The sequence below is a fragment of the Diabrotica undecimpunctata genome, chromosome 7 (assembly GCF_040954645.1).
Source record: "Diabrotica undecimpunctata isolate CICGRU chromosome 7, icDiaUnde3, whole genome shotgun sequence".
Taxonomy (NCBI): domain Eukaryota; kingdom Metazoa; phylum Arthropoda; class Insecta; order Coleoptera; family Chrysomelidae; genus Diabrotica; species Diabrotica undecimpunctata.
In genome coordinates this window covers 101,581,984-101,606,387 of record NC_092809.1, presented here as the reverse complement: position 1 = coordinate 101,606,387, position 24,404 = coordinate 101,581,984, and the positions used below count along the sequence as shown (strand labels likewise).

The 24,404-nt window shown below is 33.0% G+C and overlaps 1 protein-coding gene across 2 annotated transcripts in view; it reads left to right on the top strand.

The window, feature by feature from the left end:
* stl (ADAMTS metallopeptidase stall) overlaps positions 1-24,404 on the top strand; it is a 251,760-nt gene that overhangs the window by 215,434 nt on the left and 11,922 nt on the right. For both annotated transcript variants that reach the window (XM_072537889.1, XM_072537891.1), the window contains one exon: positions 22,545-22,710. In XM_072537889.1, coding sequence (XP_072393990.1) covers positions 22,545-22,710 — 166 coding nt within the window. The remainder of the gene's footprint in view (positions 1-22,544; positions 22,711-24,404) is intronic.

Sequence of the window (24,404 nt, the reverse complement as noted above, 5' to 3'; positions counted from 1 at the left end):
TTCTCCTCTCGATAAACTGAATCTCTCGTTGGCCCGAGTGAAAAATGACTCTTGGAATATCTTCTCTTTACGATAAACTGAATCTCTCGTTGGCCTGAACAGTGACTCTTGGAATATAAGTAGAGAAATATGACTTACAATATTTTGTTGCTTCAGCTCCTGTCAGATACACTAACTCCACAAAAACTCACTAACATTCAACACTACTGCTTGCTACATTTCAGGAACCGCCAGAGAACAATCACTGTTCCTCCTACAGATTTGGAAAACCAACTAACCATATCTTTTCTCTCTCCTCAATCTCGCTAAACTTTTTCCTACACACTTATCCCACCTTTTTCAATCTCCGCCAATCAAAACTCGTCACAATTCCCCCATTTTTTCATTTCGATAACAAACAAATTTTTACCTATAATTATAAATTTCCTAAAACTTATTTACAAATAATATTTTTTTATAAATCTTAAAAACTAACAAAAACCTCTTTCTATAATCCCTCCTATTGTCTTTAATCACTGCATTAATGGATTTTGAAAAACCCCGTTCAATTCTTTGGCTTTCACTTAAACTTATGCGGGTCACTCAAGTGTAACAAAGAAATGATTGATGTAAAGCTTACACTTTGTTTAGTACAGGAAATCCAAGGATTTAATAACTTTCCTTCTCCGAAATGTTTGTTGGATATTATCCTACTTATCTGAATTATTTTAATGTTTTTGAACTTTGAAATATTTTTAAACAAACCAATATTTTTCTCGATTTTACATATCATAACAAATCCACGCCATTTGATCTGCCGAAAACTCTTTGTTAAATTTTAAAATGACAAAAGTTTTCTAGGATCAAATTATTTCACTATGTTATTAAAATCTACTTATGATACTGACAAATGTCGTGAATGTTAAAATACCCCGTATATTGCCTGTCTTTATACGGGATTGGATATATTTTCGTTTTAAATTTTTCCAAGTATTTTCCCTTAAAAGAAAGTTCATAATTTTTAACCACTTGATTTACTTTATTAACAAAATCTCCATGGTTTCCTAAAATCTTCTCTATTTCCTTCTCCATGTTTTTTCCACAATTTATTTTTCTTTCATCCACCTTTTGTTCACATGTGTTCACTGTCCATAATACTTCTTCACAAAATTCTGGATTCTCGTCCATCAATGCCATTTTTTCTTCTGTTTTCTTTTTATCCTCTAATTCCCTTTGGTATTCCGAGCACCATGTTTCTATTCCTTTCATTTCTCTGATGATACCTTTTTTTTCTTCCTGCTTCCATTCTGTTTTATCGTCGGTTGCCAACAATTCTTCTGTACCTTCTATTTCCTGTTTTTCTCTGGTCTCCATCTTATTTTCCTGCTTTCTTTTCGAACTCTTCTTCTTTTTCTTCCTTCTCTTTTTCTTTTCTGTTAGATCTTGTTCTTGTACTTTCGGTTTATCCTCTACAGTCATATTGATTTCTTTGCGTTTTTCCTGTGCATTGATCCTTCCAGAATTTGTTTTCCTATCTGTTTGCTTTTCTTCTCCTGTGTTGTCTGGTTCTGCTCTGATTTCCAGTTTATTTTCCGAAAAATTTATGGTGATATCTTTTTTTCTCAATTCATCAATTCCCGCTATCATATCATGATTTAAATCTTCAATCACCACACATTTCATAATATGGAATTTGTTTCCCACTCTTATCTGTACTCCCAAGCCTTCGTTTACTGTCGTCAAATTTTTATTGTTTGCACCCACTAAATCAAACCTAGGAATCTTATACACAAATCTGTCCAAATTTAATTCTTTTACTAGTTTTTTATTGATTAGCGATATCTCCGATCCAGAATCAATCACAATTTTAATCGCTTTATGTTTTATAAATGCATCTAAAAATATTAGATTAGAATTAGAAATTTGTCTTTCGTTTCCTATTGCTACATGATTCATCTCCCTTCTATTTTGTTGTTGGAAGCTCTGGTTATTTCTATCGTCCCTTTGTTCGTTAGTATTCCTATTCGGAGGATTTTGTGCATCTCTATTCCTGTTGTGATTTTCATACGTTCTATGTTGTGTGTCATTCCTGTTATCGTAATTTTGTTGTCTATTGTAATTATTGTAATTTCTCGGCCTATATTCGTTTGTTGATCTGGGATGTCGGTTTCTCTGGTCATAATTTGATGAATACCTTCTTTCCGGTCCATTATATTGGTCATGTTGTCTTCTATTTCTCATTTCTTTTCTTTTCGCTTCTTTTAATTGAAGGAATTGGCACAAACTATCAATATCTTGATAGTTTCTCAAAATCACGTGATCTTCCAACGTTTCCTCAAAATGTCTGCTGATCATTTCTACCAGCTGTTCGGTAGAATATTTGTATTCTAGATATTTTGAATTGTTATATATCTGCAAAGCATATCTTTCTTCAGATATTCCCATTTTTTCGTGATATTTTCCATTCTGTAGCTCTTGGTTGATTTCTCTCTGTTTATTTTTCCCCCAGAAATAGTTGAGAAATTTATTTTCAAAATCTGTCCAATTTTCAAACTCATCTTCCTTGCTTTCATACCATAACGCTGCTCCTTCTTTCAAATGGTTTCTAATTGTTTCTTTGCAATCGTCAAAATATCTAATATGTTGTAATTTGGTTTTCAAATTTTTAACAAACGGTACTGGGTGTGTTTTCCGAATATCCCCGCCAAACTGTATTTTTATGTCACCCGGACTTTGGATGAGTACTTCTCTCCTGTCTCCCATATCTCGTTGTTTTCTGATATCCTCAATTTGTTTTTCTATTTCTTTCTTGTCTTCTTGTAAAGCCATTTCAAATTTTGTTTCTAACTGTTCTAATTCCTTTTTCTGTACAGTCTTAATATCTTTCATTTTAGTTTCTATTTCTTCTCTCTGCATCTCTAGTTTCCTCTCTGTTTCTTCTCTGACTTTTTCTAAACAGACTTTTACCTCATTTTCATATTTGTCCAAACGCTTTTCCATTTTTCTATCATTTTCTTCTAATTTTTGTTCATAGTTTTCCAAACGCTGCTCTATATTTCTGTTATTTAGTTCTATTGTTTGTTTTGTTTCTTGTTGATTTCTATCCATTTTTAGTGACGATTCTTGTATTTGTTGTGTCTGTATTTGCATCATAGCTAATAATTTTTCTAACATCCCTGTTTCTTTTCTTTCCTCCATTATTGTAGCATTTCCTTCATTATCCGATCCTTCATCAATAATTGTTTCCTCTTCTATCTTATCCTCTTTCCTTTCTTGCGTTTTACTTTGACTCCTTGTGGTCGACATGTTGTTTCTTTTCGTTACTGTTTTTGTCCCCGCCAAATGTGAAATTTTACAACACTCTATATGTTTCAGAACACGACAATATTTCTCCCCAAATGTATTAAATTTTCACGACAAATATCAAATATGCAATCAGTAAAATTCAAATAATTCAAAATAAATATCAAATGTATGATTGGTAAAGAAAATAAAATCAAATAATTCAATAGCAGTAAATATCCACTAACTACGATCAATCAATAAATCAAATTTATATTCCCTGGAAAAATTGTCAAAATACTTTCAAATTCAAATTCCCTCAATGTTATATGTCTTTATCTCTGGATTACCTGTACTTATTCCAGATCTCTTTCCCTTCCTTCAAATGTAAAGCTGCGATATTTTCAAGCCCCACGTTTTGGAAGCCAGTTATTGTGATATTTAAAGTCTTGGTGCGCCAAGCAATAATTAGCTAATTAATTTTTTTGATTAATTAAAATTATCTAGATGATATGATTATGACTCTATCACAATTTTTAATTCTTTTATCTCAGGGTTACATTCGTGCTTCAATATCTATGCTATTACATGTGAAAGGTAAGGTCCGGAGAATACCGGAATAATAAAAAACACATATGATCTAATACTATATATTGAAATAAAAATAATGAAATAATTCACACTCAAAAGTTTTCAATAAACAAATCTCATATAATGATTCTCAAAAATTTTGTTCTACATACGAGAACAATCAAATTAAATGGTACAAACAATATTAATTGAAATCTCAAAATTCCGAACTATTCTAACTCTCCTAATCAAAATATTTATATCCTTTCTAAATTAAGTGTAAAAATTGTGTTATCAATAAAAGAAAAAAACTGCAGAAAACAAAAAATCTCTCTCTGATGATGAGTGGTCCAAATCCTTGTTCCTTATAGACTGTATTATCTCCTCTCAACCGCTCCCTATGTAATCAGCAATCTTACACCGATTGTTGCAAGTATATCGTCCTTAATGATCTCCTTCAAAAGCACAAATCATTCAAATTATGATAGCCTTTTCTCCTCTCGATAAACTGAATCTCTCGTTGGCCCGAGTGAAAAATGACTCTTGGAATATCTTCTCTTTACGATAAACTGAATCTCTCGTTGGCCTGAACAGTGACTCTTGGAATATAAGTAGAGAAATATGACTTACAATATTTTGTTGCTTCAGCTCCTGTCAGATACACTAACTCCACAAAAACTCACTAACATTCAACACTACTGCTTGCTACATTTCAGGAACCGCCAGAGAACAATCACTGTTCCTCCTACAGATTTGGAAAACCAACTAACCATATCTTTTCTCTCTCCTCAATCTCGCTAAACTTTTTCCTACACACTTATCCCACCTTTTTCAATCTCCGCCAATCAAAACTCGTCACAATTCCCCCATTTTTTCATTTCGATAACAAACAAATTTTTACCTATAATTATAAATTTCCTAAAACTTATTTACAAATAATATTTTTTTATAAATCTTAAAAACTAACAAAAACCTCTTTCTATAATCCCTCCTATTGTCTTTAATCACTGCATTAATGGATTTTGAAAAACCCCGTTCAATTCTTTGGCTTTCACTTAAACTTATGCGGGTCACTCAAGTGTAACAAAGAAATGATTGATGTAAAGCTTACACTTTGTTTAGTACAGGAAATCCAAGGATTTAATAACTTTCCTTCTCCGAAATGTTTGTTGGATATTATCCTACTTATCTGAATTATTTTAATGTTTTTGAACTTTGAAATATTTTTAAACAAACCAATATTTTTCTCGATTTTACATATCATAACAAATCCACGCCATTTGATCTGCCGAAAACTCTTTGTTAAATTTTAAAATGACAAAAGTTTTCTAGGATCAAATTATTTCACTATGTTATTAAAATCTACTTATGATACTGACAAATGTCGTGAATGTTAAAATACCCCGTATATTGCCTGTCTTTATACGGGATTGGATATATTTTCGTTTTAAATTTTTCCAAGTATTTTCCCTTAAAAGAAAGTTCATAATTTTTAACCACTTGATTTACTTTATTAACAAAATCTCCATGGTTTCCTAAAATCTTCTCTATTTCCTTCTCCATGTTTTTTCCACAATTTATTTTTCTTTCATCCACCTTTTGTTCACATGTGTTCACTGTCCATAATACTTCTTCACAAAATTCTGGATTCTCGTCCATCAATGCCATTTTTTCTTCTGTTTTCTTTTTATCCTCTAATTCCCTTTGGTATTCCGAGCACCATGTTTCTATTCCTTTCATTTCTCTGATGATACCTTTTTTTTCTTCCTGCTTCCATTCTGTTTTATCGTCGGTTGCCAACAATTCTTCTGTACCTTCTATTTCCTGTTTTTCTCTGGTCTCCATCTTATTTTCCTGCTTTCTTTTCGAACTCTTCTTCTTTTTCTTCCTTCTCTTTTTCTTTTCTGTTAGATCTTGTTCTTGTACTTTCGGTTTATCCTCTACAGTCATATTGATTTCTTTGCGTTTTTCCTGTGCATTGATCCTTCCAGAATTTGTTTTCCTATCTGTTTGCTTTTCTTCTCCTGTGTTGTCTGGTTCTGCTCTGATTTCCAGTTTATTTTCCGAAAAATTTATGGTGATATCTTTTTTTCTCAATTCATCAATTCCCGCTATCATATCATGATTTAAATCTTCAATCACCACACATTTCATAATATGGAATTTGTTTCCCACTCTTATCTGTACTCCCAAGCCTTCGTTTACTGTCGTCAAATTTTTATTGTTTGCACCCACTAAATCAAACCTAGGAATCTTATACACAAATCTGTCCAAATTTAATTCTTTTACTAGTTTTTTATTGATTAGCGATATCTCCGATCCAGAATCAATCACAATTTTAATCGCTTTATGTTTTATAAATGCATCTAAAAATATTAGATTAGAATTAGAAATTTGTCTTTCGTTTCCTATTGCTACATGATTCATCTCCCTTCTATTTTGTTGTTGGAAGCTCTGGTTATTTCTATCGTCCCTTTGTTCGTTAGTATTCCTATTCGGAGGATTTTGTGCATCTCTATTCCTGTTGTGATTTTCATACGTTCTATGTTGTGTGTCATTCCTGTTATCGTAATTTTGTTGTCTATTGTAATTATTGTAATTTCTCGGCCTATATTCGTTTGTTGATCTGGGATGTCGGTTTCTCTGGTCATAATTTGATGAATACCTTCTTTCCGGTCCATTATATTGGTCATGTTGTCTTCTATTTCTCATTTCTTTTCTTTTCGCTTCTTTTAATTGAAGGAATTGGCACAAACTATCAATATCTTGATAGTTTCTCAAAATCACGTGATCTTCCAACGTTTCCTCAAAATGTCTGCTGATCATTTCTACCAGCTGTTCGGTAGAATATTTGTATTCTAGATATTTTGAATTGTTATATATCTGCAAAGCATATCTTTCTTCAGATATTCCCATTTTTTCGTGATATTTTCCATTCTGTAGCTCTTGGTTGATTTCTCTCTGTTTATTTTTCCCCCAGAAATAGTTGAGAAATTTATTTTCAAAATCTGTCCAATTTTCAAACTCATCTTCCTTGCTTTCATACCATAACGCTGCTCCTTCTTTCAAATGGTTTCTAATTGTTTCTTTGCAATCGTCAAAATATCTAATATGTTGTAATTTGGTTTTCAAATTTTTAACAAACGGTACTGGGTGTGTTTTCCGAATATCCCCGCCAAACTGTATTTTTATGTCACCCGGACTTTGGATGAGTACTTCTCTCCTGTCTCCCATATCTCGTTGTTTTCTGATATCCTCAATTTGTTTTTCTATTTCTTTCTTGTCTTCTTGTAAAGCCATTTCAAATTTTGTTTCTAACTGTTCTAATTCCTTTTTCTGTACAGTCTTAATATCTTTCATTTTAGTTTCTATTTCTTCTCTCTGCATCTCTAGTTTCCTCTCTGTTTCTTCTCTGACTTTTTCTAAACAGACTTTTACCTCATTTTCATATTTGTCCAAACGCTTTTCCATTTTTCTATCATTTTCTTCTAATTTTTGTTCATAGTTTTCCAAACGCTGCTCTATATTTCTGTTATTTAGTTCTATTGTTTGTTTTGTTTCTTGTTGATTTCTATCCATTTTTAGTGACGATTCTTGTATTTGTTGTGTCTGTATTTGCATCATAGCTAATAATTTTTCTAACATCCCTGTTTCTTTTCTTTCCTCCATTATTGTAGCATTTCCTTCATTATCCGATCCTTCATCAATAATTGTTTCCTCTTCTATCTTATCCTCTTTCCTTTCTTGCGTTTTACTTTGACTCCTTGTGGTCGACATGTTGTTTCTTTTCGTTACTGTTTTTGTCCCCGCCAAATGTGAAATTTTACAACACTCTATATGTTTCAGAACACGACAATATTTCTCCCCAAATGTATTAAATTTTCACGACAAATATCAAATATGCAATCAGTAAAATTCAAATAATTCAAAATAAATATCAAATGTATGATTGGTAAAGAAAATAAAATCAAATAATTCAATAGCAGTAAATATCCACTAACTACGATCAATCAATAAATCAAATTTATATTCCCTGGAAAAATTGTCAAAATACTTTCAAATTCAAATTCCCTCAATGTTATATGTCTTTATCTCTGGATTACCTGTACTTATTCCAGATCTCTTTCCCTTCCTTCAAATGTAAAGCTGCGATATTTTCAAGCCCCACGTTTTGGAAGCCAGTTATTGTGATATTTAAAGTCTTGGTGCGCCAAGCAATAATTAGCTAATTAATTTTTTTGATTAATTAAAATTATCTAGATGATATGATTATGACTCTATCACAATTTTTAATTCTTTTATCTCAGGGTTACATTCGTGCTTCAATATCTATGCTATTACATGTGAAAGGTAAGGTCCGGAGAATACCGGAATAATAAAAAACACATATGATCTAATACTATATATTGAAATAAAAATAATGAAATAATTCACACTCAAAAGTTTTCAATAAACAAATCTCATATAATGATTCTCAAAAATTTTGTTCTACATACGAGAACAATCAAATTAAATGGTACAAACAATATTAATTGAAATCTCAAAATTCCGAACTATTCTAACTCTCCTAATCAAAATATTTATATCCTTTCTAAATTAAGTGTAAAAATTGTGTTATCAATAAAAGAAAAAAACTGCAGAAAACAAAAAATCTCTCTCTGATGATGAGTGGTCCAAATCCTTGTTCCTTATAGACTGTATTATCTCCTCTCAACCGCTCCCTATGTAATCAGCAATCTTACACCGATTGTTGCAAGTATATCGTCCTTAATGATCTCCTTCAAAAGCACAAATCATTCAAATTATGATAGCCTTTTCTCCTCTCGATAAACTGAATCTCTCGTTGGCCCGAGTGAAAAATGACTCTTGGAATATCTTCTCTTTACGATAAACTGAATCTCTCGTTGGCCTGAACAGTGACTCTTGGAATATAAGTAGAGAAATATGACTTACAATATTTTGTTGCTTCAGCTCCTGTCAGATACACTAACTCCACAAAAACTCACTAACATTCAACACTACTGCTTGCTACATTTCAGGAACCGCCAGAGAACAATCACTGTTCCTCCTACAGATTTGGAAAACCAACTAACCATATCTTTTCTCTCTCCTCAATCTCGCTAAACTTTTTCCTACACACTTATCCCACCTTTTTCAATCTCCGCCAATCAAAACTCGTCACAATTCCCCCATTTTTTCATTTCGATAACAAACAAATTTTTACCTATAATTATAAATTTCCTAAAACTTATTTACAAATAATATTTTTTTATAAATCTTAAAAACTAACAAAAACCTCTTTCTATAATCCCTCCTATTGTCTTTAATCACTGCATTAATGGATTTTGAAAAACCCCGTTCAATTCTTTGGCTTTCACTTAAACTTATGCGGGTCACTCAAGTGTAACAAAGAAATGATTGATGTAAAGCTTACACTTTGTTTAGTACAGGAAATCCAAGGATTTAATAACTTTCCTTCTCCGAAATGTTTGTTGGATATTATCCTACTTATCTGAATTATTTTAATGTTTTTGAACTTTGAAATATTTTTAAACAAACCAATATTTTTCTCGATTTTACATATCATAACAAATCCACGCCATTTGATCTGCCGAAAACTCTTTGTTAAATTTTAAAATGACAAAAGTTTTCTAGGATCAAATTATTTCACTATGTTATTAAAATCTACTTATGATACTGACAAATGTCGTGAATGTTAAAATACCCCGTATATTGCCTGTCTTTATACGGGATTGGATATATTTTCGTTTTAAATTTTTCCAAGTATTTTCCCTTAAAAGAAAGTTCATAATTTTTAACCACTTGATTTACTTTATTAACAAAATCTCCATGGTTTCCTAAAATCTTCTCTATTTCCTTCTCCATGTTTTTTCCACAATTTATTTTTCTTTCATCCACCTTTTGTTCACATGTGTTCACTGTCCATAATACTTCTTCACAAAATTCTGGATTCTCGTCCATCAATGCCATTTTTTCTTCTGTTTTCTTTTTATCCTCTAATTCCCTTTGGTATTCCGAGCACCATGTTTCTATTCCTTTCATTTCTCTGATGATACCTTTTTTTTCTTCCTGCTTCCATTCTGTTTTATCGTCGGTTGCCAACAATTCTTCTGTACCTTCTATTTCCTGTTTTTCTCTGGTCTCCATCTTATTTTCCTGCTTTCTTTTCGAACTCTTCTTCTTTTTCTTCCTTCTCTTTTTCTTTTCTGTTAGATCTTGTTCTTGTACTTTCGGTTTATCCTCTACAGTCATATTGATTTCTTTGCGTTTTTCCTGTGCATTGATCCTTCCAGAATTTGTTTTCCTATCTGTTTGCTTTTCTTCTCCTGTGTTGTCTGGTTCTGCTCTGATTTCCAGTTTATTTTCCGAAAAATTTATGGTGATATCTTTTTTTCTCAATTCATCAATTCCCGCTATCATATCATGATTTAAATCTTCAATCACCACACATTTCATAATATGGAATTTGTTTCCCACTCTTATCTGTACTCCCAAGCCTTCGTTTACTGTCGTCAAATTTTTATTGTTTGCACCCACTAAATCAAACCTAGGAATCTTATACACAAATCTGTCCAAATTTAATTCTTTTACTAGTTTTTTATTGATTAGCGATATCTCCGATCCAGAATCAATCACAATTTTAATCGCTTTATGTTTTATAAATGCATCTAAAAATATTAGATTAGAATTAGAAATTTGTCTTTCGTTTCCTATTGCTACATGATTCATCTCCCTTCTATTTTGTTGTTGGAAGCTCTGGTTATTTCTATCGTCCCTTTGTTCGTTAGTATTCCTATTCGGAGGATTTTGTGCATCTCTATTCCTGTTGTGATTTTCATACGTTCTATGTTGTGTGTCATTCCTGTTATCGTAATTTTGTTGTCTATTGTAATTATTGTAATTTCTCGGCCTATATTCGTTTGTTGATCTGGGATGTCGGTTTCTCTGGTCATAATTTGATGAATACCTTCTTTCCGGTCCATTATATTGGTCATGTTGTCTTCTATTTCTCATTTCTTTTCTTTTCGCTTCTTTTAATTGAAGGAATTGGCACAAACTATCAATATCTTGATAGTTTCTCAAAATCACGTGATCTTCCAACGTTTCCTCAAAATGTCTGCTGATCATTTCTACCAGCTGTTCGGTAGAATATTTGTATTCTAGATATTTTGAATTGTTATATATCTGCAAAGCATATCTTTCTTCAGATATTCCCATTTTTTCGTGATATTTTCCATTCTGTAGCTCTTGGTTGATTTCTCTCTGTTTATTTTTCCCCCAGAAATAGTTGAGAAATTTATTTTCAAAATCTGTCCAATTTTCAAACTCATCTTCCTTGCTTTCATACCATAACGCTGCTCCTTCTTTCAAATGGTTTCTAATTGTTTCTTTGCAATCGTCAAAATATCTAATATGTTGTAATTTGGTTTTCAAATTTTTAACAAACGGTACTGGGTGTGTTTTCCGAATATCCCCGCCAAACTGTATTTTTATGTCACCCGGACTTTGGATGAGTACTTCTCTCCTGTCTCCCATATCTCGTTGTTTTCTGATATCCTCAATTTGTTTTTCTATTTCTTTCTTGTCTTCTTGTAAAGCCATTTCAAATTTTGTTTCTAACTGTTCTAATTCCTTTTTCTGTACAGTCTTAATATCTTTCATTTTAGTTTCTATTTCTTCTCTCTGCATCTCTAGTTTCCTCTCTGTTTCTTCTCTGACTTTTTCTAAACAGACTTTTACCTCATTTTCATATTTGTCCAAACGCTTTTCCATTTTTCTATCATTTTCTTCTAATTTTTGTTCATAGTTTTCCAAACGCTGCTCTATATTTCTGTTATTTAGTTCTATTGTTTGTTTTGTTTCTTGTTGATTTCTATCCATTTTTAGTGACGATTCTTGTATTTGTTGTGTCTGTATTTGCATCATAGCTAATAATTTTTCTAACATCCCTGTTTCTTTTCTTTCCTCCATTATTGTAGCATTTCCTTCATTATCCGATCCTTCATCAATAATTGTTTCCTCTTCTATCTTATCCTCTTTCCTTTCTTGCGTTTTACTTTGACTCCTTGTGGTCGACATGTTGTTTCTTTTCGTTACTGTTTTTGTCCCCGCCAAATGTGAAATTTTACAACACTCTATATGTTTCAGAACACGACAATATTTCTCCCCAAATGTATTAAATTTTCACGACAAATATCAAATATGCAATCAGTAAAATTCAAATAATTCAAAATAAATATCAAATGTATGATTGGTAAAGAAAATAAAATCAAATAATTCAATAGCAGTAAATATCCACTAACTACGATCAATCAATAAATCAAATTTATATTCCCTGGAAAAATTGTCAAAATACTTTCAAATTCAAATTCCCTCAATGTTATATGTCTTTATCTCTGGATTACCTGTACTTATTCCAGATCTCTTTCCCTTCCTTCAAATGTAAAGCTGCGATATTTTCAAGCCCCACGTTTTGGAAGCCAGTTATTGTGATATTTAAAGTCTTGGTGCGCCAAGCAATAATTAGCTAATTAATTTTTTTGATTAATTAAAATTATCTAGATGATATGATTATGACTCTATCACAATTTTTAATTCTTTTATCTCAGGGTTACATTCGTGCTTCAATATCTATGCTATTACATGTGAAAGGTAAGGTCCGGAGAATACCGGAATAATAAAAAACACATATGATCTAATACTATATATTGAAATAAAAATAATGAAATAATTCACACTCAAAAGTTTTCAATAAACAAATCTCATATAATGATTCTCAAAAATTTTGTTCTACATACGAGAACAATCAAATTAAATGGTACAAACAATATTAATTGAAATCTCAAAATTCCGAACTATTCTAACTCTCCTAATCAAAATATTTATATCCTTTCTAAATTAAGTGTAAAAATTGTGTTATCAATAAAAGAAAAAAACTGCAGAAAACAAAAAATCTCTCTCTGATGATGAGTGGTCCAAATCCTTGTTCCTTATAGACTGTATTATCTCCTCTCAACCGCTCCCTATGTAATCAGCAATCTTACACCGATTGTTGCAAGTATATCGTCCTTAATGATCTCCTTCAAAAGCACAAATCATTCAAATTATGATAGCCTTTTCTCCTCTCGATAAACTGAATCTCTCGTTGGCCCGAGTGAAAAATGACTCTTGGAATATCTTCTCTTTACGATAAACTGAATCTCTCGTTGGCCTGAACAGTGACTCTTGGAATATAAGTAGAGAAATATGACTTACAATATTTTGTTGCTTCAGCTCCTGTCAGATACACTAACTCCACAAAAACTCACTAACATTCAACACTACTGCTTGCTACATTTCAGGAACCGCCAGAGAACAATCACTGTTCCTCCTACAGATTTGGAAAACCAACTAACCATATCTTTTCTCTCTCCTCAATCTCGCTAAACTTTTTCCTACACACTTATCCCACCTTTTTCAATCTCCGCCAATCAAAACTCGTCACAATTCCCCCATTTTTTCATTTCGATAACAAACAAATTTTTACCTATAATTATAAATTTCCTAAAACTTATTTACAAATAATATTTTTTTATAAATCTTAAAAACTAACAAAAACCTCTTTCTATAATCCCTCCTATTGTCTTTAATCACTGCATTAATGGATTTTGAAAAACCCCGTTCAATTCTTTGGCTTTCACTTAAACTTATGCGGGTCACTCAAGTGTAACAAAGAAATGATTGATGTAAAGCTTACACTTTGTTTAGTACAGGAAATCCAAGGATTTAATAACTTTCCTTCTCCGAAATGTTTGTTGGATATTATCCTACTTATCTGAATTATTTTAATGTTTTTGAACTTTGAAATATTTTTAAACAAACCAATATTTTTCTCGATTTTACATATCATAACAAAATATATATATATATATATATATATATATATATATATATATATACCGTAACCGAAACATACCAATCAATATTATACAAACCATCAAAAACATCTACTTCCATAATCGAATACAGGCAAAGATAAATGGAAAAATCAGTAAGATAGTTTCGAAACAAATTCAGATTTCTGCTTTAATCTGGAGCCTTCTAAAAATTGCAAGACATGGCCAGACGATGATAAAGATGTTAAAAGAGACATGGGGAATCTAAAATTTGCATTCCACGACATGTCTATTCATCTAGGCAGAAATCCTAACGAATTTGTTTCTCGTACTCATACAGAGTAGATCCGAATAAAATGAAAAAGACAGAAAAGATTTGATTTCACGTTCAAAGCGTCTATGTATCTATTGATACGTATTTCGACTTAAAAAGTCTCATCAGAATAGTTATTCATAGACGTTCTATGAATAACTATTCTGATGAGACTTTTTAAGTCGAAATACGTATCAATAGATACATAGACGCTTTGAACGTGAAATCAAATCTTTTCTGTCTTTTTCACTTTTTCATAAATGGAAAACTAACACAGTGTATACCAGTACAAAGCGGAGTCAGACAGGGTGACTTGTTAAGTCCACTTCTCTTTAATATAATAATGGACGAAATAATACAAGCAGTACGTAAAGGTCATGGCTACAGAATGGGGAACAAAGAAATCCAAATATTATATTATGCAGATGACGCCTATTAATCGCCGAGACAGAAGACGAGCTCCAAAGATTAAGACACATCTTCAATACAACAGCCAAGAAATACAATATGATAAATTTGCAAAAAAACCAAATGTATGACAACGTCTAAATACCCACTACGATGTAAAATCCAAATTGATGGGAAATTAATAAAGCAGGAAGCAATGAACCCTATGTTCATTATCCCATGCGTGTTTACAGATTTGAGATCTATCAAATTCTCTATTTTTAATATAGGATTGATGTTCACTTATTCTAACATTTAATGGTCTTGATGTTTCACCTAAATAAAACTGATCGCATTCACAAGGTATTTTATAAATGCAATTCTTTGTCCTTTCTTGTTCATTGTTAGGTTTGGTTTTGGACAAAATAGATCTCAACGTGTTTGTTGTTTTGAATGTTGTTGAAATGTTGAATTTATTTCCTACCCTTTTATCCTTTTTATTTTTTTTTAACAATACCATACATAAAAGGATTATCGGAAAAGCTTAAAAGGATAGGAAATAAATTCAAGATTTCAACAACATTCAAAACAACAAACACGTTGAGATCTATTTTGTCCACAACCAAACCTAACAATGAACAAGAAAGGACAAAGAATTGCATTTATAAAATACCTTGTGAATGCGATCAGTTTTATTTAGGTGAAACATCAAGACCATTAAATGTTAGAATAAGTGAACATCAATCCTATATTAAAAATAGAGAATTTGATAGATCTCAAATCTGTAAACACGCATGGGATAATGAACATAGGGTTCAATGGAATGATTCAAATATAGTCCTAAAAGAAACGGATGGTAAAAAGAGAAAAATCTAAGAAGCGGCTCTAATTATGCTAAATGAGACCAATTGTGTCGCGAATTCCTCGGCAGAATGTAGTAGGATCTGGTTACCCATATTGAAAGAGGAAGTTCTTAAAAGGAATATACCAGTATTGGTAAGTCAGTAACATATAGAGAATACATCATTTATGTTTTTAAATAACAAACATATAAAATCGGAATTTGGTGTTTATTGAAGGTAAACTAAATGCACGATCAAATACTTACCATGTCGGGATAGTATTATAAGGTTTTTTTCTGGTTTTTCCCTCATAATTTACTATGGAATCACTAACAGGAGAATTTTACTGTCATCATGGCATGTATTTGTCTTTTTAAAGACGAATTACATTTTATGATCTTTTCTGACGGATATTCTCAAGTTAAAGTTGATTTCATGTAATCGAATGAACTATCTTATAAGTAAAGTCGTCCCAGGAACGCAACTCAACAATATTGGCAATATCAATTTAAAGTCGTCTACTTGAAAATGTATAAGGTATGTCTGAATTGTCAATATAGATGAGTCAGATAAAATTAAATTATTAGAAGAATTTTTCACTAAGTAACAAAAAACAAAATTTGTTTAATTTACTAATGTTTGTATTTTGAGAACGATTTCCGAAGTGGAAATTGAAACGTCAATAAACGTATTTTATCCTTTAATTGTGGCTTATTCCCATTTAAATAGTAATTAATTTAAAATGCCACAAGAAAATAGCTTCAGAACAATACCTAAGAGAAGGTACACAAACAAGAATCTATAAAGCAGCAATTAGACCTATATTAACATATGGCGAAGACAAGACCTGATGCATCTAAAACGAGACGACTACTAGAAACAACAGAGATAAAAATACTTCGACGAATATCAGGGAAACGTATGTTGGATAGGGAGAGAAGAGAAAACATAAGAAGGGCATGCAATACAGAAGACACAAATGGATGGGTGACAAAACGGAAACAGGAGTGGAACGAACACATTAGTAGAATGACAGAGGATAGGATAGTACGAATAGCACCAGATAAGTCACCAAATGGATGAAGAGGTATTGGCAAACCAAGAAAAAGATGGTGCGATAATTTAAACAATTTAGGAGGCTATTATTAAAGACGAAATAGGCTTTAAAGCCTACATACAAGAAGAAAGAGGAAGAGGACATAAAAATAAAGTAAATAGTGACCCAATATCAAATAGAAATGAATTGAAAGCAAAAATTACTGAAGCTTGGGCCACAATTTCCCCAGAGTACACTAGCAAGTTGGTCGAATCAATGCCTAGACGACTACAGGCTGTAATTAATAATGAAGTTTGTTTTCTATATTAATTTTCCTGTTCCATTCCTGTTCTAGCACTCGAACGAGTAAGAAGTGTGCCAAGTACAATTAAAATCCAGTTTGCCTTATCGGTAGTAATTAGTGTTTAATTTAGATTTAATAGTGTAATTTCGAAAAGTGATTTCTGGACAAGTTTTGTACGTATTGCTTTTGTTATAATATTAAATCATATAAATTATATTTAATTGATACAAAGTGCATACCAGAGACTGGTTTTACCAGTCTGCTGGTTCTTGCTGGCCATCCAATTCAATGGATTTTAATACAAATTTGGATAGCAAAATTAGTTAAAGAAGAGAAATAAAACGAGGTTACTGTCTGTATTTACATGAACAGTACAAATATAAACAATACTCCTACAGTTTCTACCTTAACAATGGCCCTTCAAACTGCTACAAACAATATTCCAGCAACTACATCTCTTTCATACGTAACCGCTGCAAAATCTACACCGAAACCATCTTTCCCAAAAAAAGAACAGGCGATAGTTCTTCACACAGAAGAAAACCTTAAACTTCTAGACTACGTTAAAGCCATTGGTGACATCATCGGACCAAAAAATATTTCCTTTGCATCCAGAATATCTAACAATAGGTTCTGCATATATCTAGTGAACTCAAATCTCGTTGATCAACTTCTGAAATCCCATCCAACCGTTCAAATCGGACGCCTTATTTTAAGTATTCGTAAACTTGTCTCCCCAACAAAAAGAATATTAATTTCGAACATCTCTCCTTACATTCCCCATGAACTGGCCGAAAATGCAGTGAAAAGTCTTGGTTTCCAAATAGCCTCCCCCGTGTCCTTTCTCAAAGCGGGCATTCCAGGTGATGAATACTCCCACATCCTTAGCTTCCGCCGTCAAGTATATATTTTTCCTCCCTCTGATAATTTTGAGCTTCACACCTCCTTGTTAATTCCTTTTGAAGGCAATGATAATAGAATTTTTCTGTCTACGGACAAAATGGAATGTTTCTTATGCAAACAATCAGGACATGTTGCTTCTAATTGCCCCAATACTTCATCTGACAACTTATCATCTGAAAATCCTACTGTTTCCCATGTCCTCCCAAATCCCCCCACCGAATCAACGTCACAGCAACAGAATACACAATTTCCATCTCATTCTGAATCATCTCCCTCCCAAACAAATCTATTTTATTTGTCTTCTTCCCCAGAGAATTGCGAAAATGATACAATATCTAAAAAGTCAGATAAACTATGTTTAAGTTCTCATCTTTCACAGAAAAGGCCACGCTCATCTATATCATCTATAAGCGATAAGAACCTTCAATCTGGGGAAAACCCTGCAACAGAACAAACTATGTTTCCTCCCAAACAAACAGTTCCTAGCTCCTCTAGCACCTCCAACACAAAAAAGAAACGAAAACGTAGTTCTTCTCTCGACCCCAGTCTATCCACTGACTCCAAGCAAGCAATACACGAAGCCTATAAACAAAACCCAGAAGCTTTTGCAGTTCCTCCTGATAATATAATTGCCTTTATCGAGAACGCTTACGGCAGCTGTGACCCTGTCTCAGAAGCATTTAAATTCACAACAGATATTAAATCACTCATTCTAACTTTGCAATCAATAAACCCTAATTTTAAAGATTGGTCTACAAAAATCAGAATTACACGCTTAATTAAAAAAATTAAAACTAAAATACATTCTGCAACAGATGATTCTGAAAGTATAAACAGTCTTGATAATTCCCAGGATGCTTGTGATAAAGAATACCTGTCTGATAGTTCACAAACCTCGCAAACATCCAAACACTCTACATATTAATTTCAACCTTCACACTGATACAATGGAATTGTGACGGATTTTATCCCCGTCGTCCACGCCTTGAACAGCTCATATCTGAGTCTTCTCCTGACTTTCTATGCCTACAAGAAACAAACTTCACTGATAAATATTCCGGACAACTTAAAAATTTTACAGGTTACCACTATATTCGAACTGCCCAACTTCGTGCCAGTGGTGGAGCATCAATTTTTGTTTCCACTGATATTTTCCATAAAGAATTTCCGCTAAACACAAACCTCGAAGCTGTAGCCGTTACAGCTTGGTGTCCCTACAAAATTACAATTTGTTGCATATACATCCCTCCAAACTACTGTTTAATAAGTTCCGATCATAATACTATGTGGGGATCCGAAAACACATTTGGAAGAGGTAAAACAATCGAAAATTTCCTAAATAACGTAAATATAAACTTACTAAATTCAGGAAGTAGTACATACTTTCACATCCAATCAGGTAGTTTCTCTTCCATAGATTTATATTTCTGTAATCCCGGAATATTTCCTTTACTTTCATGGTACACATTAAACAGTCTCTATGATAGTAATCATTTTCCTATTCTTATCTCTGACCAGTCAAAAATGCCCTCAAGAATTATAACAAAATGGAAAATTACTCAAGCAAACTGGGATCTTTTCAGAACCACTGTTAAGGGAAAAACCGATGAATTACTTTTTAACAATGATATAGATACAGATGTAAAACTATTAAATAACTGTTTAACTGAATCTGCTGAGGAATGTATTGGTAAATGCGCGATTGATCCTTCCAAGAAACCTGTTCCGTGGAGGAATAAGTCGTGCAAAATAGCTGTCAAACAATGCAAAAAAGCATTAAATACATTCCGGAAGACCCATACCACCACGGATTTAATAAATTTTAAAAAACTTAGGGCCAATTCTAGGCGTATTTTAAAAGAAAGTAAGAAAGCCTCATGGAATCAATACGTTAGTTCAATCACAAAAGATACTTCTTCCGCGCAAATGTGGTCAAAGATAAGACGTATGAAAGGTCATAATACATCCAGCAAAATAGCCGCCATCTCCCTGCAGGATCATACAGTTACCGATGATCAACATATTGCAGATATCTTTGCCTCTCACTTTTCAGATAAGTCAAATATTCCGAATCTTCCCAATAACTCAGATACCAACATTTCCAGCCCCAAAATATTTTCTAACACCAGCTCTATGAATCTTCCTTTTAATCTCCTAGAATTAAACGAAGCCATATCTTCATTGAAAAACTCAGCAGCCGGTCCTGACGATATCCCATCAATATTCTTAAAAAATCTCCATCCAGACACACATCTCAAACTGCTAGAGTTGTATAATAAGATCTGGTCTCAAAACCAGTTCCCAACGTTATGGCGACAAGCAACTACAATTCCTATTAAAAAGAATGACTCACCTCCAAATCTTCTAAAATCATATAGACCAATTTCTCTCACTTGTTCACTATGTAAACTGTTAGAAAAGATGGTCAATAAACGCTTACTATGGTATCTAGAAAGAAATAATATTCTTGACCCATTCCAAACAGGTTTCAGATCAAATCGAAGTACAATGGATAACCTGGTCACACTTCATACTGACATTGTTAATGCATTTTCGAATAGAAGCGAAGTCATAGCAGTAGCTTTAGATATCCAAAGTGCCTTCGACACTGTACAAAGACCTCTAATTCTAAGAAAATTAACGGAATATAATTTAACTGGTAACATTTATTTATTTTTAAAAATTTTTTTAACAAGTCGATATTTTAGAGTATTAACAAATGGAAAAATATCAAAACCACATGCTTTGGACAACGGTTTGCCTCAGGGCTCAGTTTTAAACACTACCTTATTTTTACTTAGCATCAATGACTTTTCCTCATATATAGAACCACCAGTCAGGTACTCGATATATGCTGATGATATTATATTATACTACCGAGGCAGAGTCACAGCTACCACCAGCACTTTGCTACAAAACACAATAAACAAAATAGACACCTGGTCTACGCGTGCTGGATTTGTGTTTTCAGCTCCTAAATCCAAAGTAATTCACTTTACCAAAAAGCATAGACCTAATCCACCTTCTATAACTCTAAACGGACTTCGTTTACAAACAGTTAATTATTTGACACTTCTTGGTATCACCTTTGATAAAAAGCTTATCTGGAGACAGCATATTCAGAAACTTAAAGGAAACTGTACCCAAAGAATCAATTTACTTAAATCTCTTGCTAGCTTCTCTTGGGGAGCTGACGAAGAATCTCTTCTTAAAATATATAGAGCGTTAATTCGCTCTAAGCTAAATTATGGCAGTATTCTTTATATGACATCTAGTAGCTCCCTACTAAAGTCTCTAAACACGATTCAAAATACATCCCTACGACTATGCCTCGGTGTTTTCAAATCAAGCCCCGCTGAAAGTCTGTGCGTTGAATCTTCAGAGCCACCACTCCATCTAAGAAGGCAGCAGCTTCTACTTTCATACTTTGTAAGAATATCAGCAAACCCAAGTAACCCGGTAATAAATCTAATCAATCCCATAGAACCTCCCCCAGTAAACGCTTCCAATCAGTCTCTCACATTACCACAAATATTATCTCCTTTATTAGATTCCATCAACCTCTCCAATACTACTTCTATTTATACCCCCAAGACAGCTCCATGGATGCACAATCTTCCAATTTTCAATACTGATTTATGCAGATTCGACAAAACAGAAACCCCAAACTTAATCCTTAGAAAATCCTTCCAAAACATCCTTAACTTAACACAATTTGATGAAATTTTATACACCGATGCGTCCAAGAATGAAGACTGTTGTGGCTCCGCTGTGTCCACACTGACGACGACAATAAGCTCTGTGCGATTGCCTAAAAGTTGTAGTATCTATACCGCAGAATTATATGGAATTCTCCAAGCATTAAAGACTTCAATCCGTCCTACTTCAAATGAAAGCATAAAAATCGCCATTTGCACTGATTCTCTTTCCTCGATTTATTCAATAAGATGCATTTTCTCGAAAAACCCACTAGTCCAGGAAATCCACACTATCTGTAACCAACTATATTCTGCTAACATAAAAGTCATAATGATCTGGACTCCATCTCATGTTGGTATATTGGGAAACGAAAAAGCAGACCAAGCCGCTAAAGCAGCATGTTCTTCTGACATAGCCTTCCAAGAGGTCCAAATCCATACGGATCTTAAAATATTGGTAAAACAAAAAATGCCTCAGCTCATGGGCGGACCTGTGGAGTAAAACAAAAACTAAGCTGCATGAAGTTCAGCCCAGCTTATCTCGCGTCAATATCTCCTCTATGAACAGGAAAGAAAAATCAGTTATTCACCGACTACGAATAGGGCATACACGTCTCACACATGGATACCTTATGGCATCAGAAAACCCTCCAGTATGCCACTACTGTAATAAGGTCCTGACCATCAAACACGTGATAGTGGACTGCTGCCAGTATGACTCTTCCAGAAACAAGCACAGCCTAAAAGGAAATCTAAAAGACATTCTCAGTGTTCCAAACCGTTTTGACAGTGTTCTTAGATTTTTAAAAGAAACAAGTTTATTTTAGCTAATATAAACAGTGCATAGTGATAAGCTTTATTGTTCTAAACTTTCTATAAAAAAAAAAAGTTCATATTAAATTCTTGTACCTATACCTATATAAAATATGTATAATGTTGTAAACTATTGTACCCGTGTCAATGACCATACGCTGTCGAGACACGTTAATTTTAAATAAAAAAAAAAATTTCCTGTTTTAAAGTTTGCATTTTAGCTGTGACAACAAAATCATACATAAAATAATTGAATATTTATTGTTATTTAAGTATGGTATATTTGAAACAAAAAATAGCTTATGCTATTTTAGAAGAATTATAATAATTTAATTTCAGTAAGTAATTTTTTTCTAATATGTGCCACTGACACAAGCTAGTTTTATTTATTCAGTAGCGACTGCATCATTTAAACTGTGACCCACTGTATATTACATATAAAAAATTAAATCAGTTCTTGTAGATAAAAAGCTTATTAACATCGATCAAATTATTAAGACGACGCATTTTATCTTTTTTAGGAATTTGGTACAGATGACACACCAGTATCTGAGAGTGAATTTACTCTTGCATTGCTTTCAAGAGCGAAGAGATCTTTGTATGATAGCAATTCTACCAAAATAACGATGAAACTTAATCAAATGGAACTGGATAATATTATAAAAGATTTACACCGAACTTTAGCAGGTATAGAAATATAAATTGAATTTAAGTTGTAAATAGTTTATTTCATTGTTTGTTGGTTAAATATATACCAATCTCTACCAGGCATTAGGCCGTGGGGAGAACCTATTACTCCAACATTACGTAGAACATTACAACCATGCTTTATTTTAGTTAATTAAATATCTCAAAACATATAACATTAATGGGAACACACCAAGCAAAAAAATATTACAATAGATTATCCGAAAATCGAAAAAGACAGACTTCAATTTGCGTAGAACACATAGAGAGATTACATCTCTCAAATATGTAGAGAGATTGAGGAACATGGCTGTCGAAATGAACCGAGGGATTTATTTCAGAAGATCAAACTCCTTACCAGAGAATTTAAATCTCAAACGTGGTCTGTAATAGATAAGTAAGGTAATCTAAAGACCGATACTGAGGAAATATTGGAAACATGACGAAAATACTGTGGCGAGCTATATAAACATAACGAGGTACCAGCAGAAAATCAGTGGCCCTTTGACTACCCTAGAGAACCTACTGTATTACTAGCTGAAGTCAAAGATGCAATTAAATCGCTAAAGAGAAATAAATCCCCAGGCATTGATTCAATACTAGGTGAAATACTACAGTTACTAGGTAACAAAGGATTACATATCACCTATTTTATCTGTGTCACTGTTTGGAATTCAGGAAAATGAACATCTAATTGGTGTACCTCAATTTATATCCCGCTACACAAAAGAGGAACTACTACCAGATGTGAAAACTACCACACACTGTCACTAATAACACATGCTAGTAAAATTTTGTTGCATCATCAAAAACAGATTAAAAACCTATCTACATTACCAAATACCTCAGGAACAAGCGGGGTTTGTAAACGGTAAAGGTACACGGGAACAAATCCCGAACCTGAGACAACTCATTGAAAAGTGTAGAGAATTTCAAGTACCTATGATTATATGCTTCGATGACTACCAAAAGGCATTTGATTGTGTAAGCTGGATAAATCTGTGGTCTATTTTAATAGGAATGGGCACACCAATGCACCTGGTGACACTTATTAAAAATATGTACCAGTCCAATATAGCAACAGTACGACTAAATCAGAAGTTCTCAAACCAATTCAAGACCGAGAGAGGTGTTAGACAAGGATGCGTGTTGTCATCTGACTTATTCAACATTTATGGTGAACATATCATGAGGATGGCTTTAGATGGATGGGCCGGTGGAGTAACAGTGGCTGGTAGGAAAATCTCCAATTTAAGATTTGCTGATGACACTACACTTATAGCAGCAAATGAGCAAGAAATGTTTAATCTCCTGCGAAGAGTTAAGTACGAAAGCAATAAAGTTGGTCTGAAAATCAATAAAGCTAAGACAAAAATAATGGTGGTCGACAGATTCCACACTATTCAACTGACTAATATGTTACAGGAATACCAGATAGTGGACAGTTTTGTCTATCTCGGGTCTAGTATAACTAACGATGGTAACTGTGAAGCAGAAGTTCAGAGACGTATTGGTATGGCAAAAAATGCGATGAGTCGCCTAACTAAAGTTTGGAAAGACAGATCTATCTCTCAAAATATCAAAATGAGACGATTATACGGGGCAGAGACTTGGACTCTTCGCAGACGCGAGCGCCAAAAAATTGATGGCTTTGAAATGTGGTGATGGAGAAGAATGCTGCTCATACTTTGAAC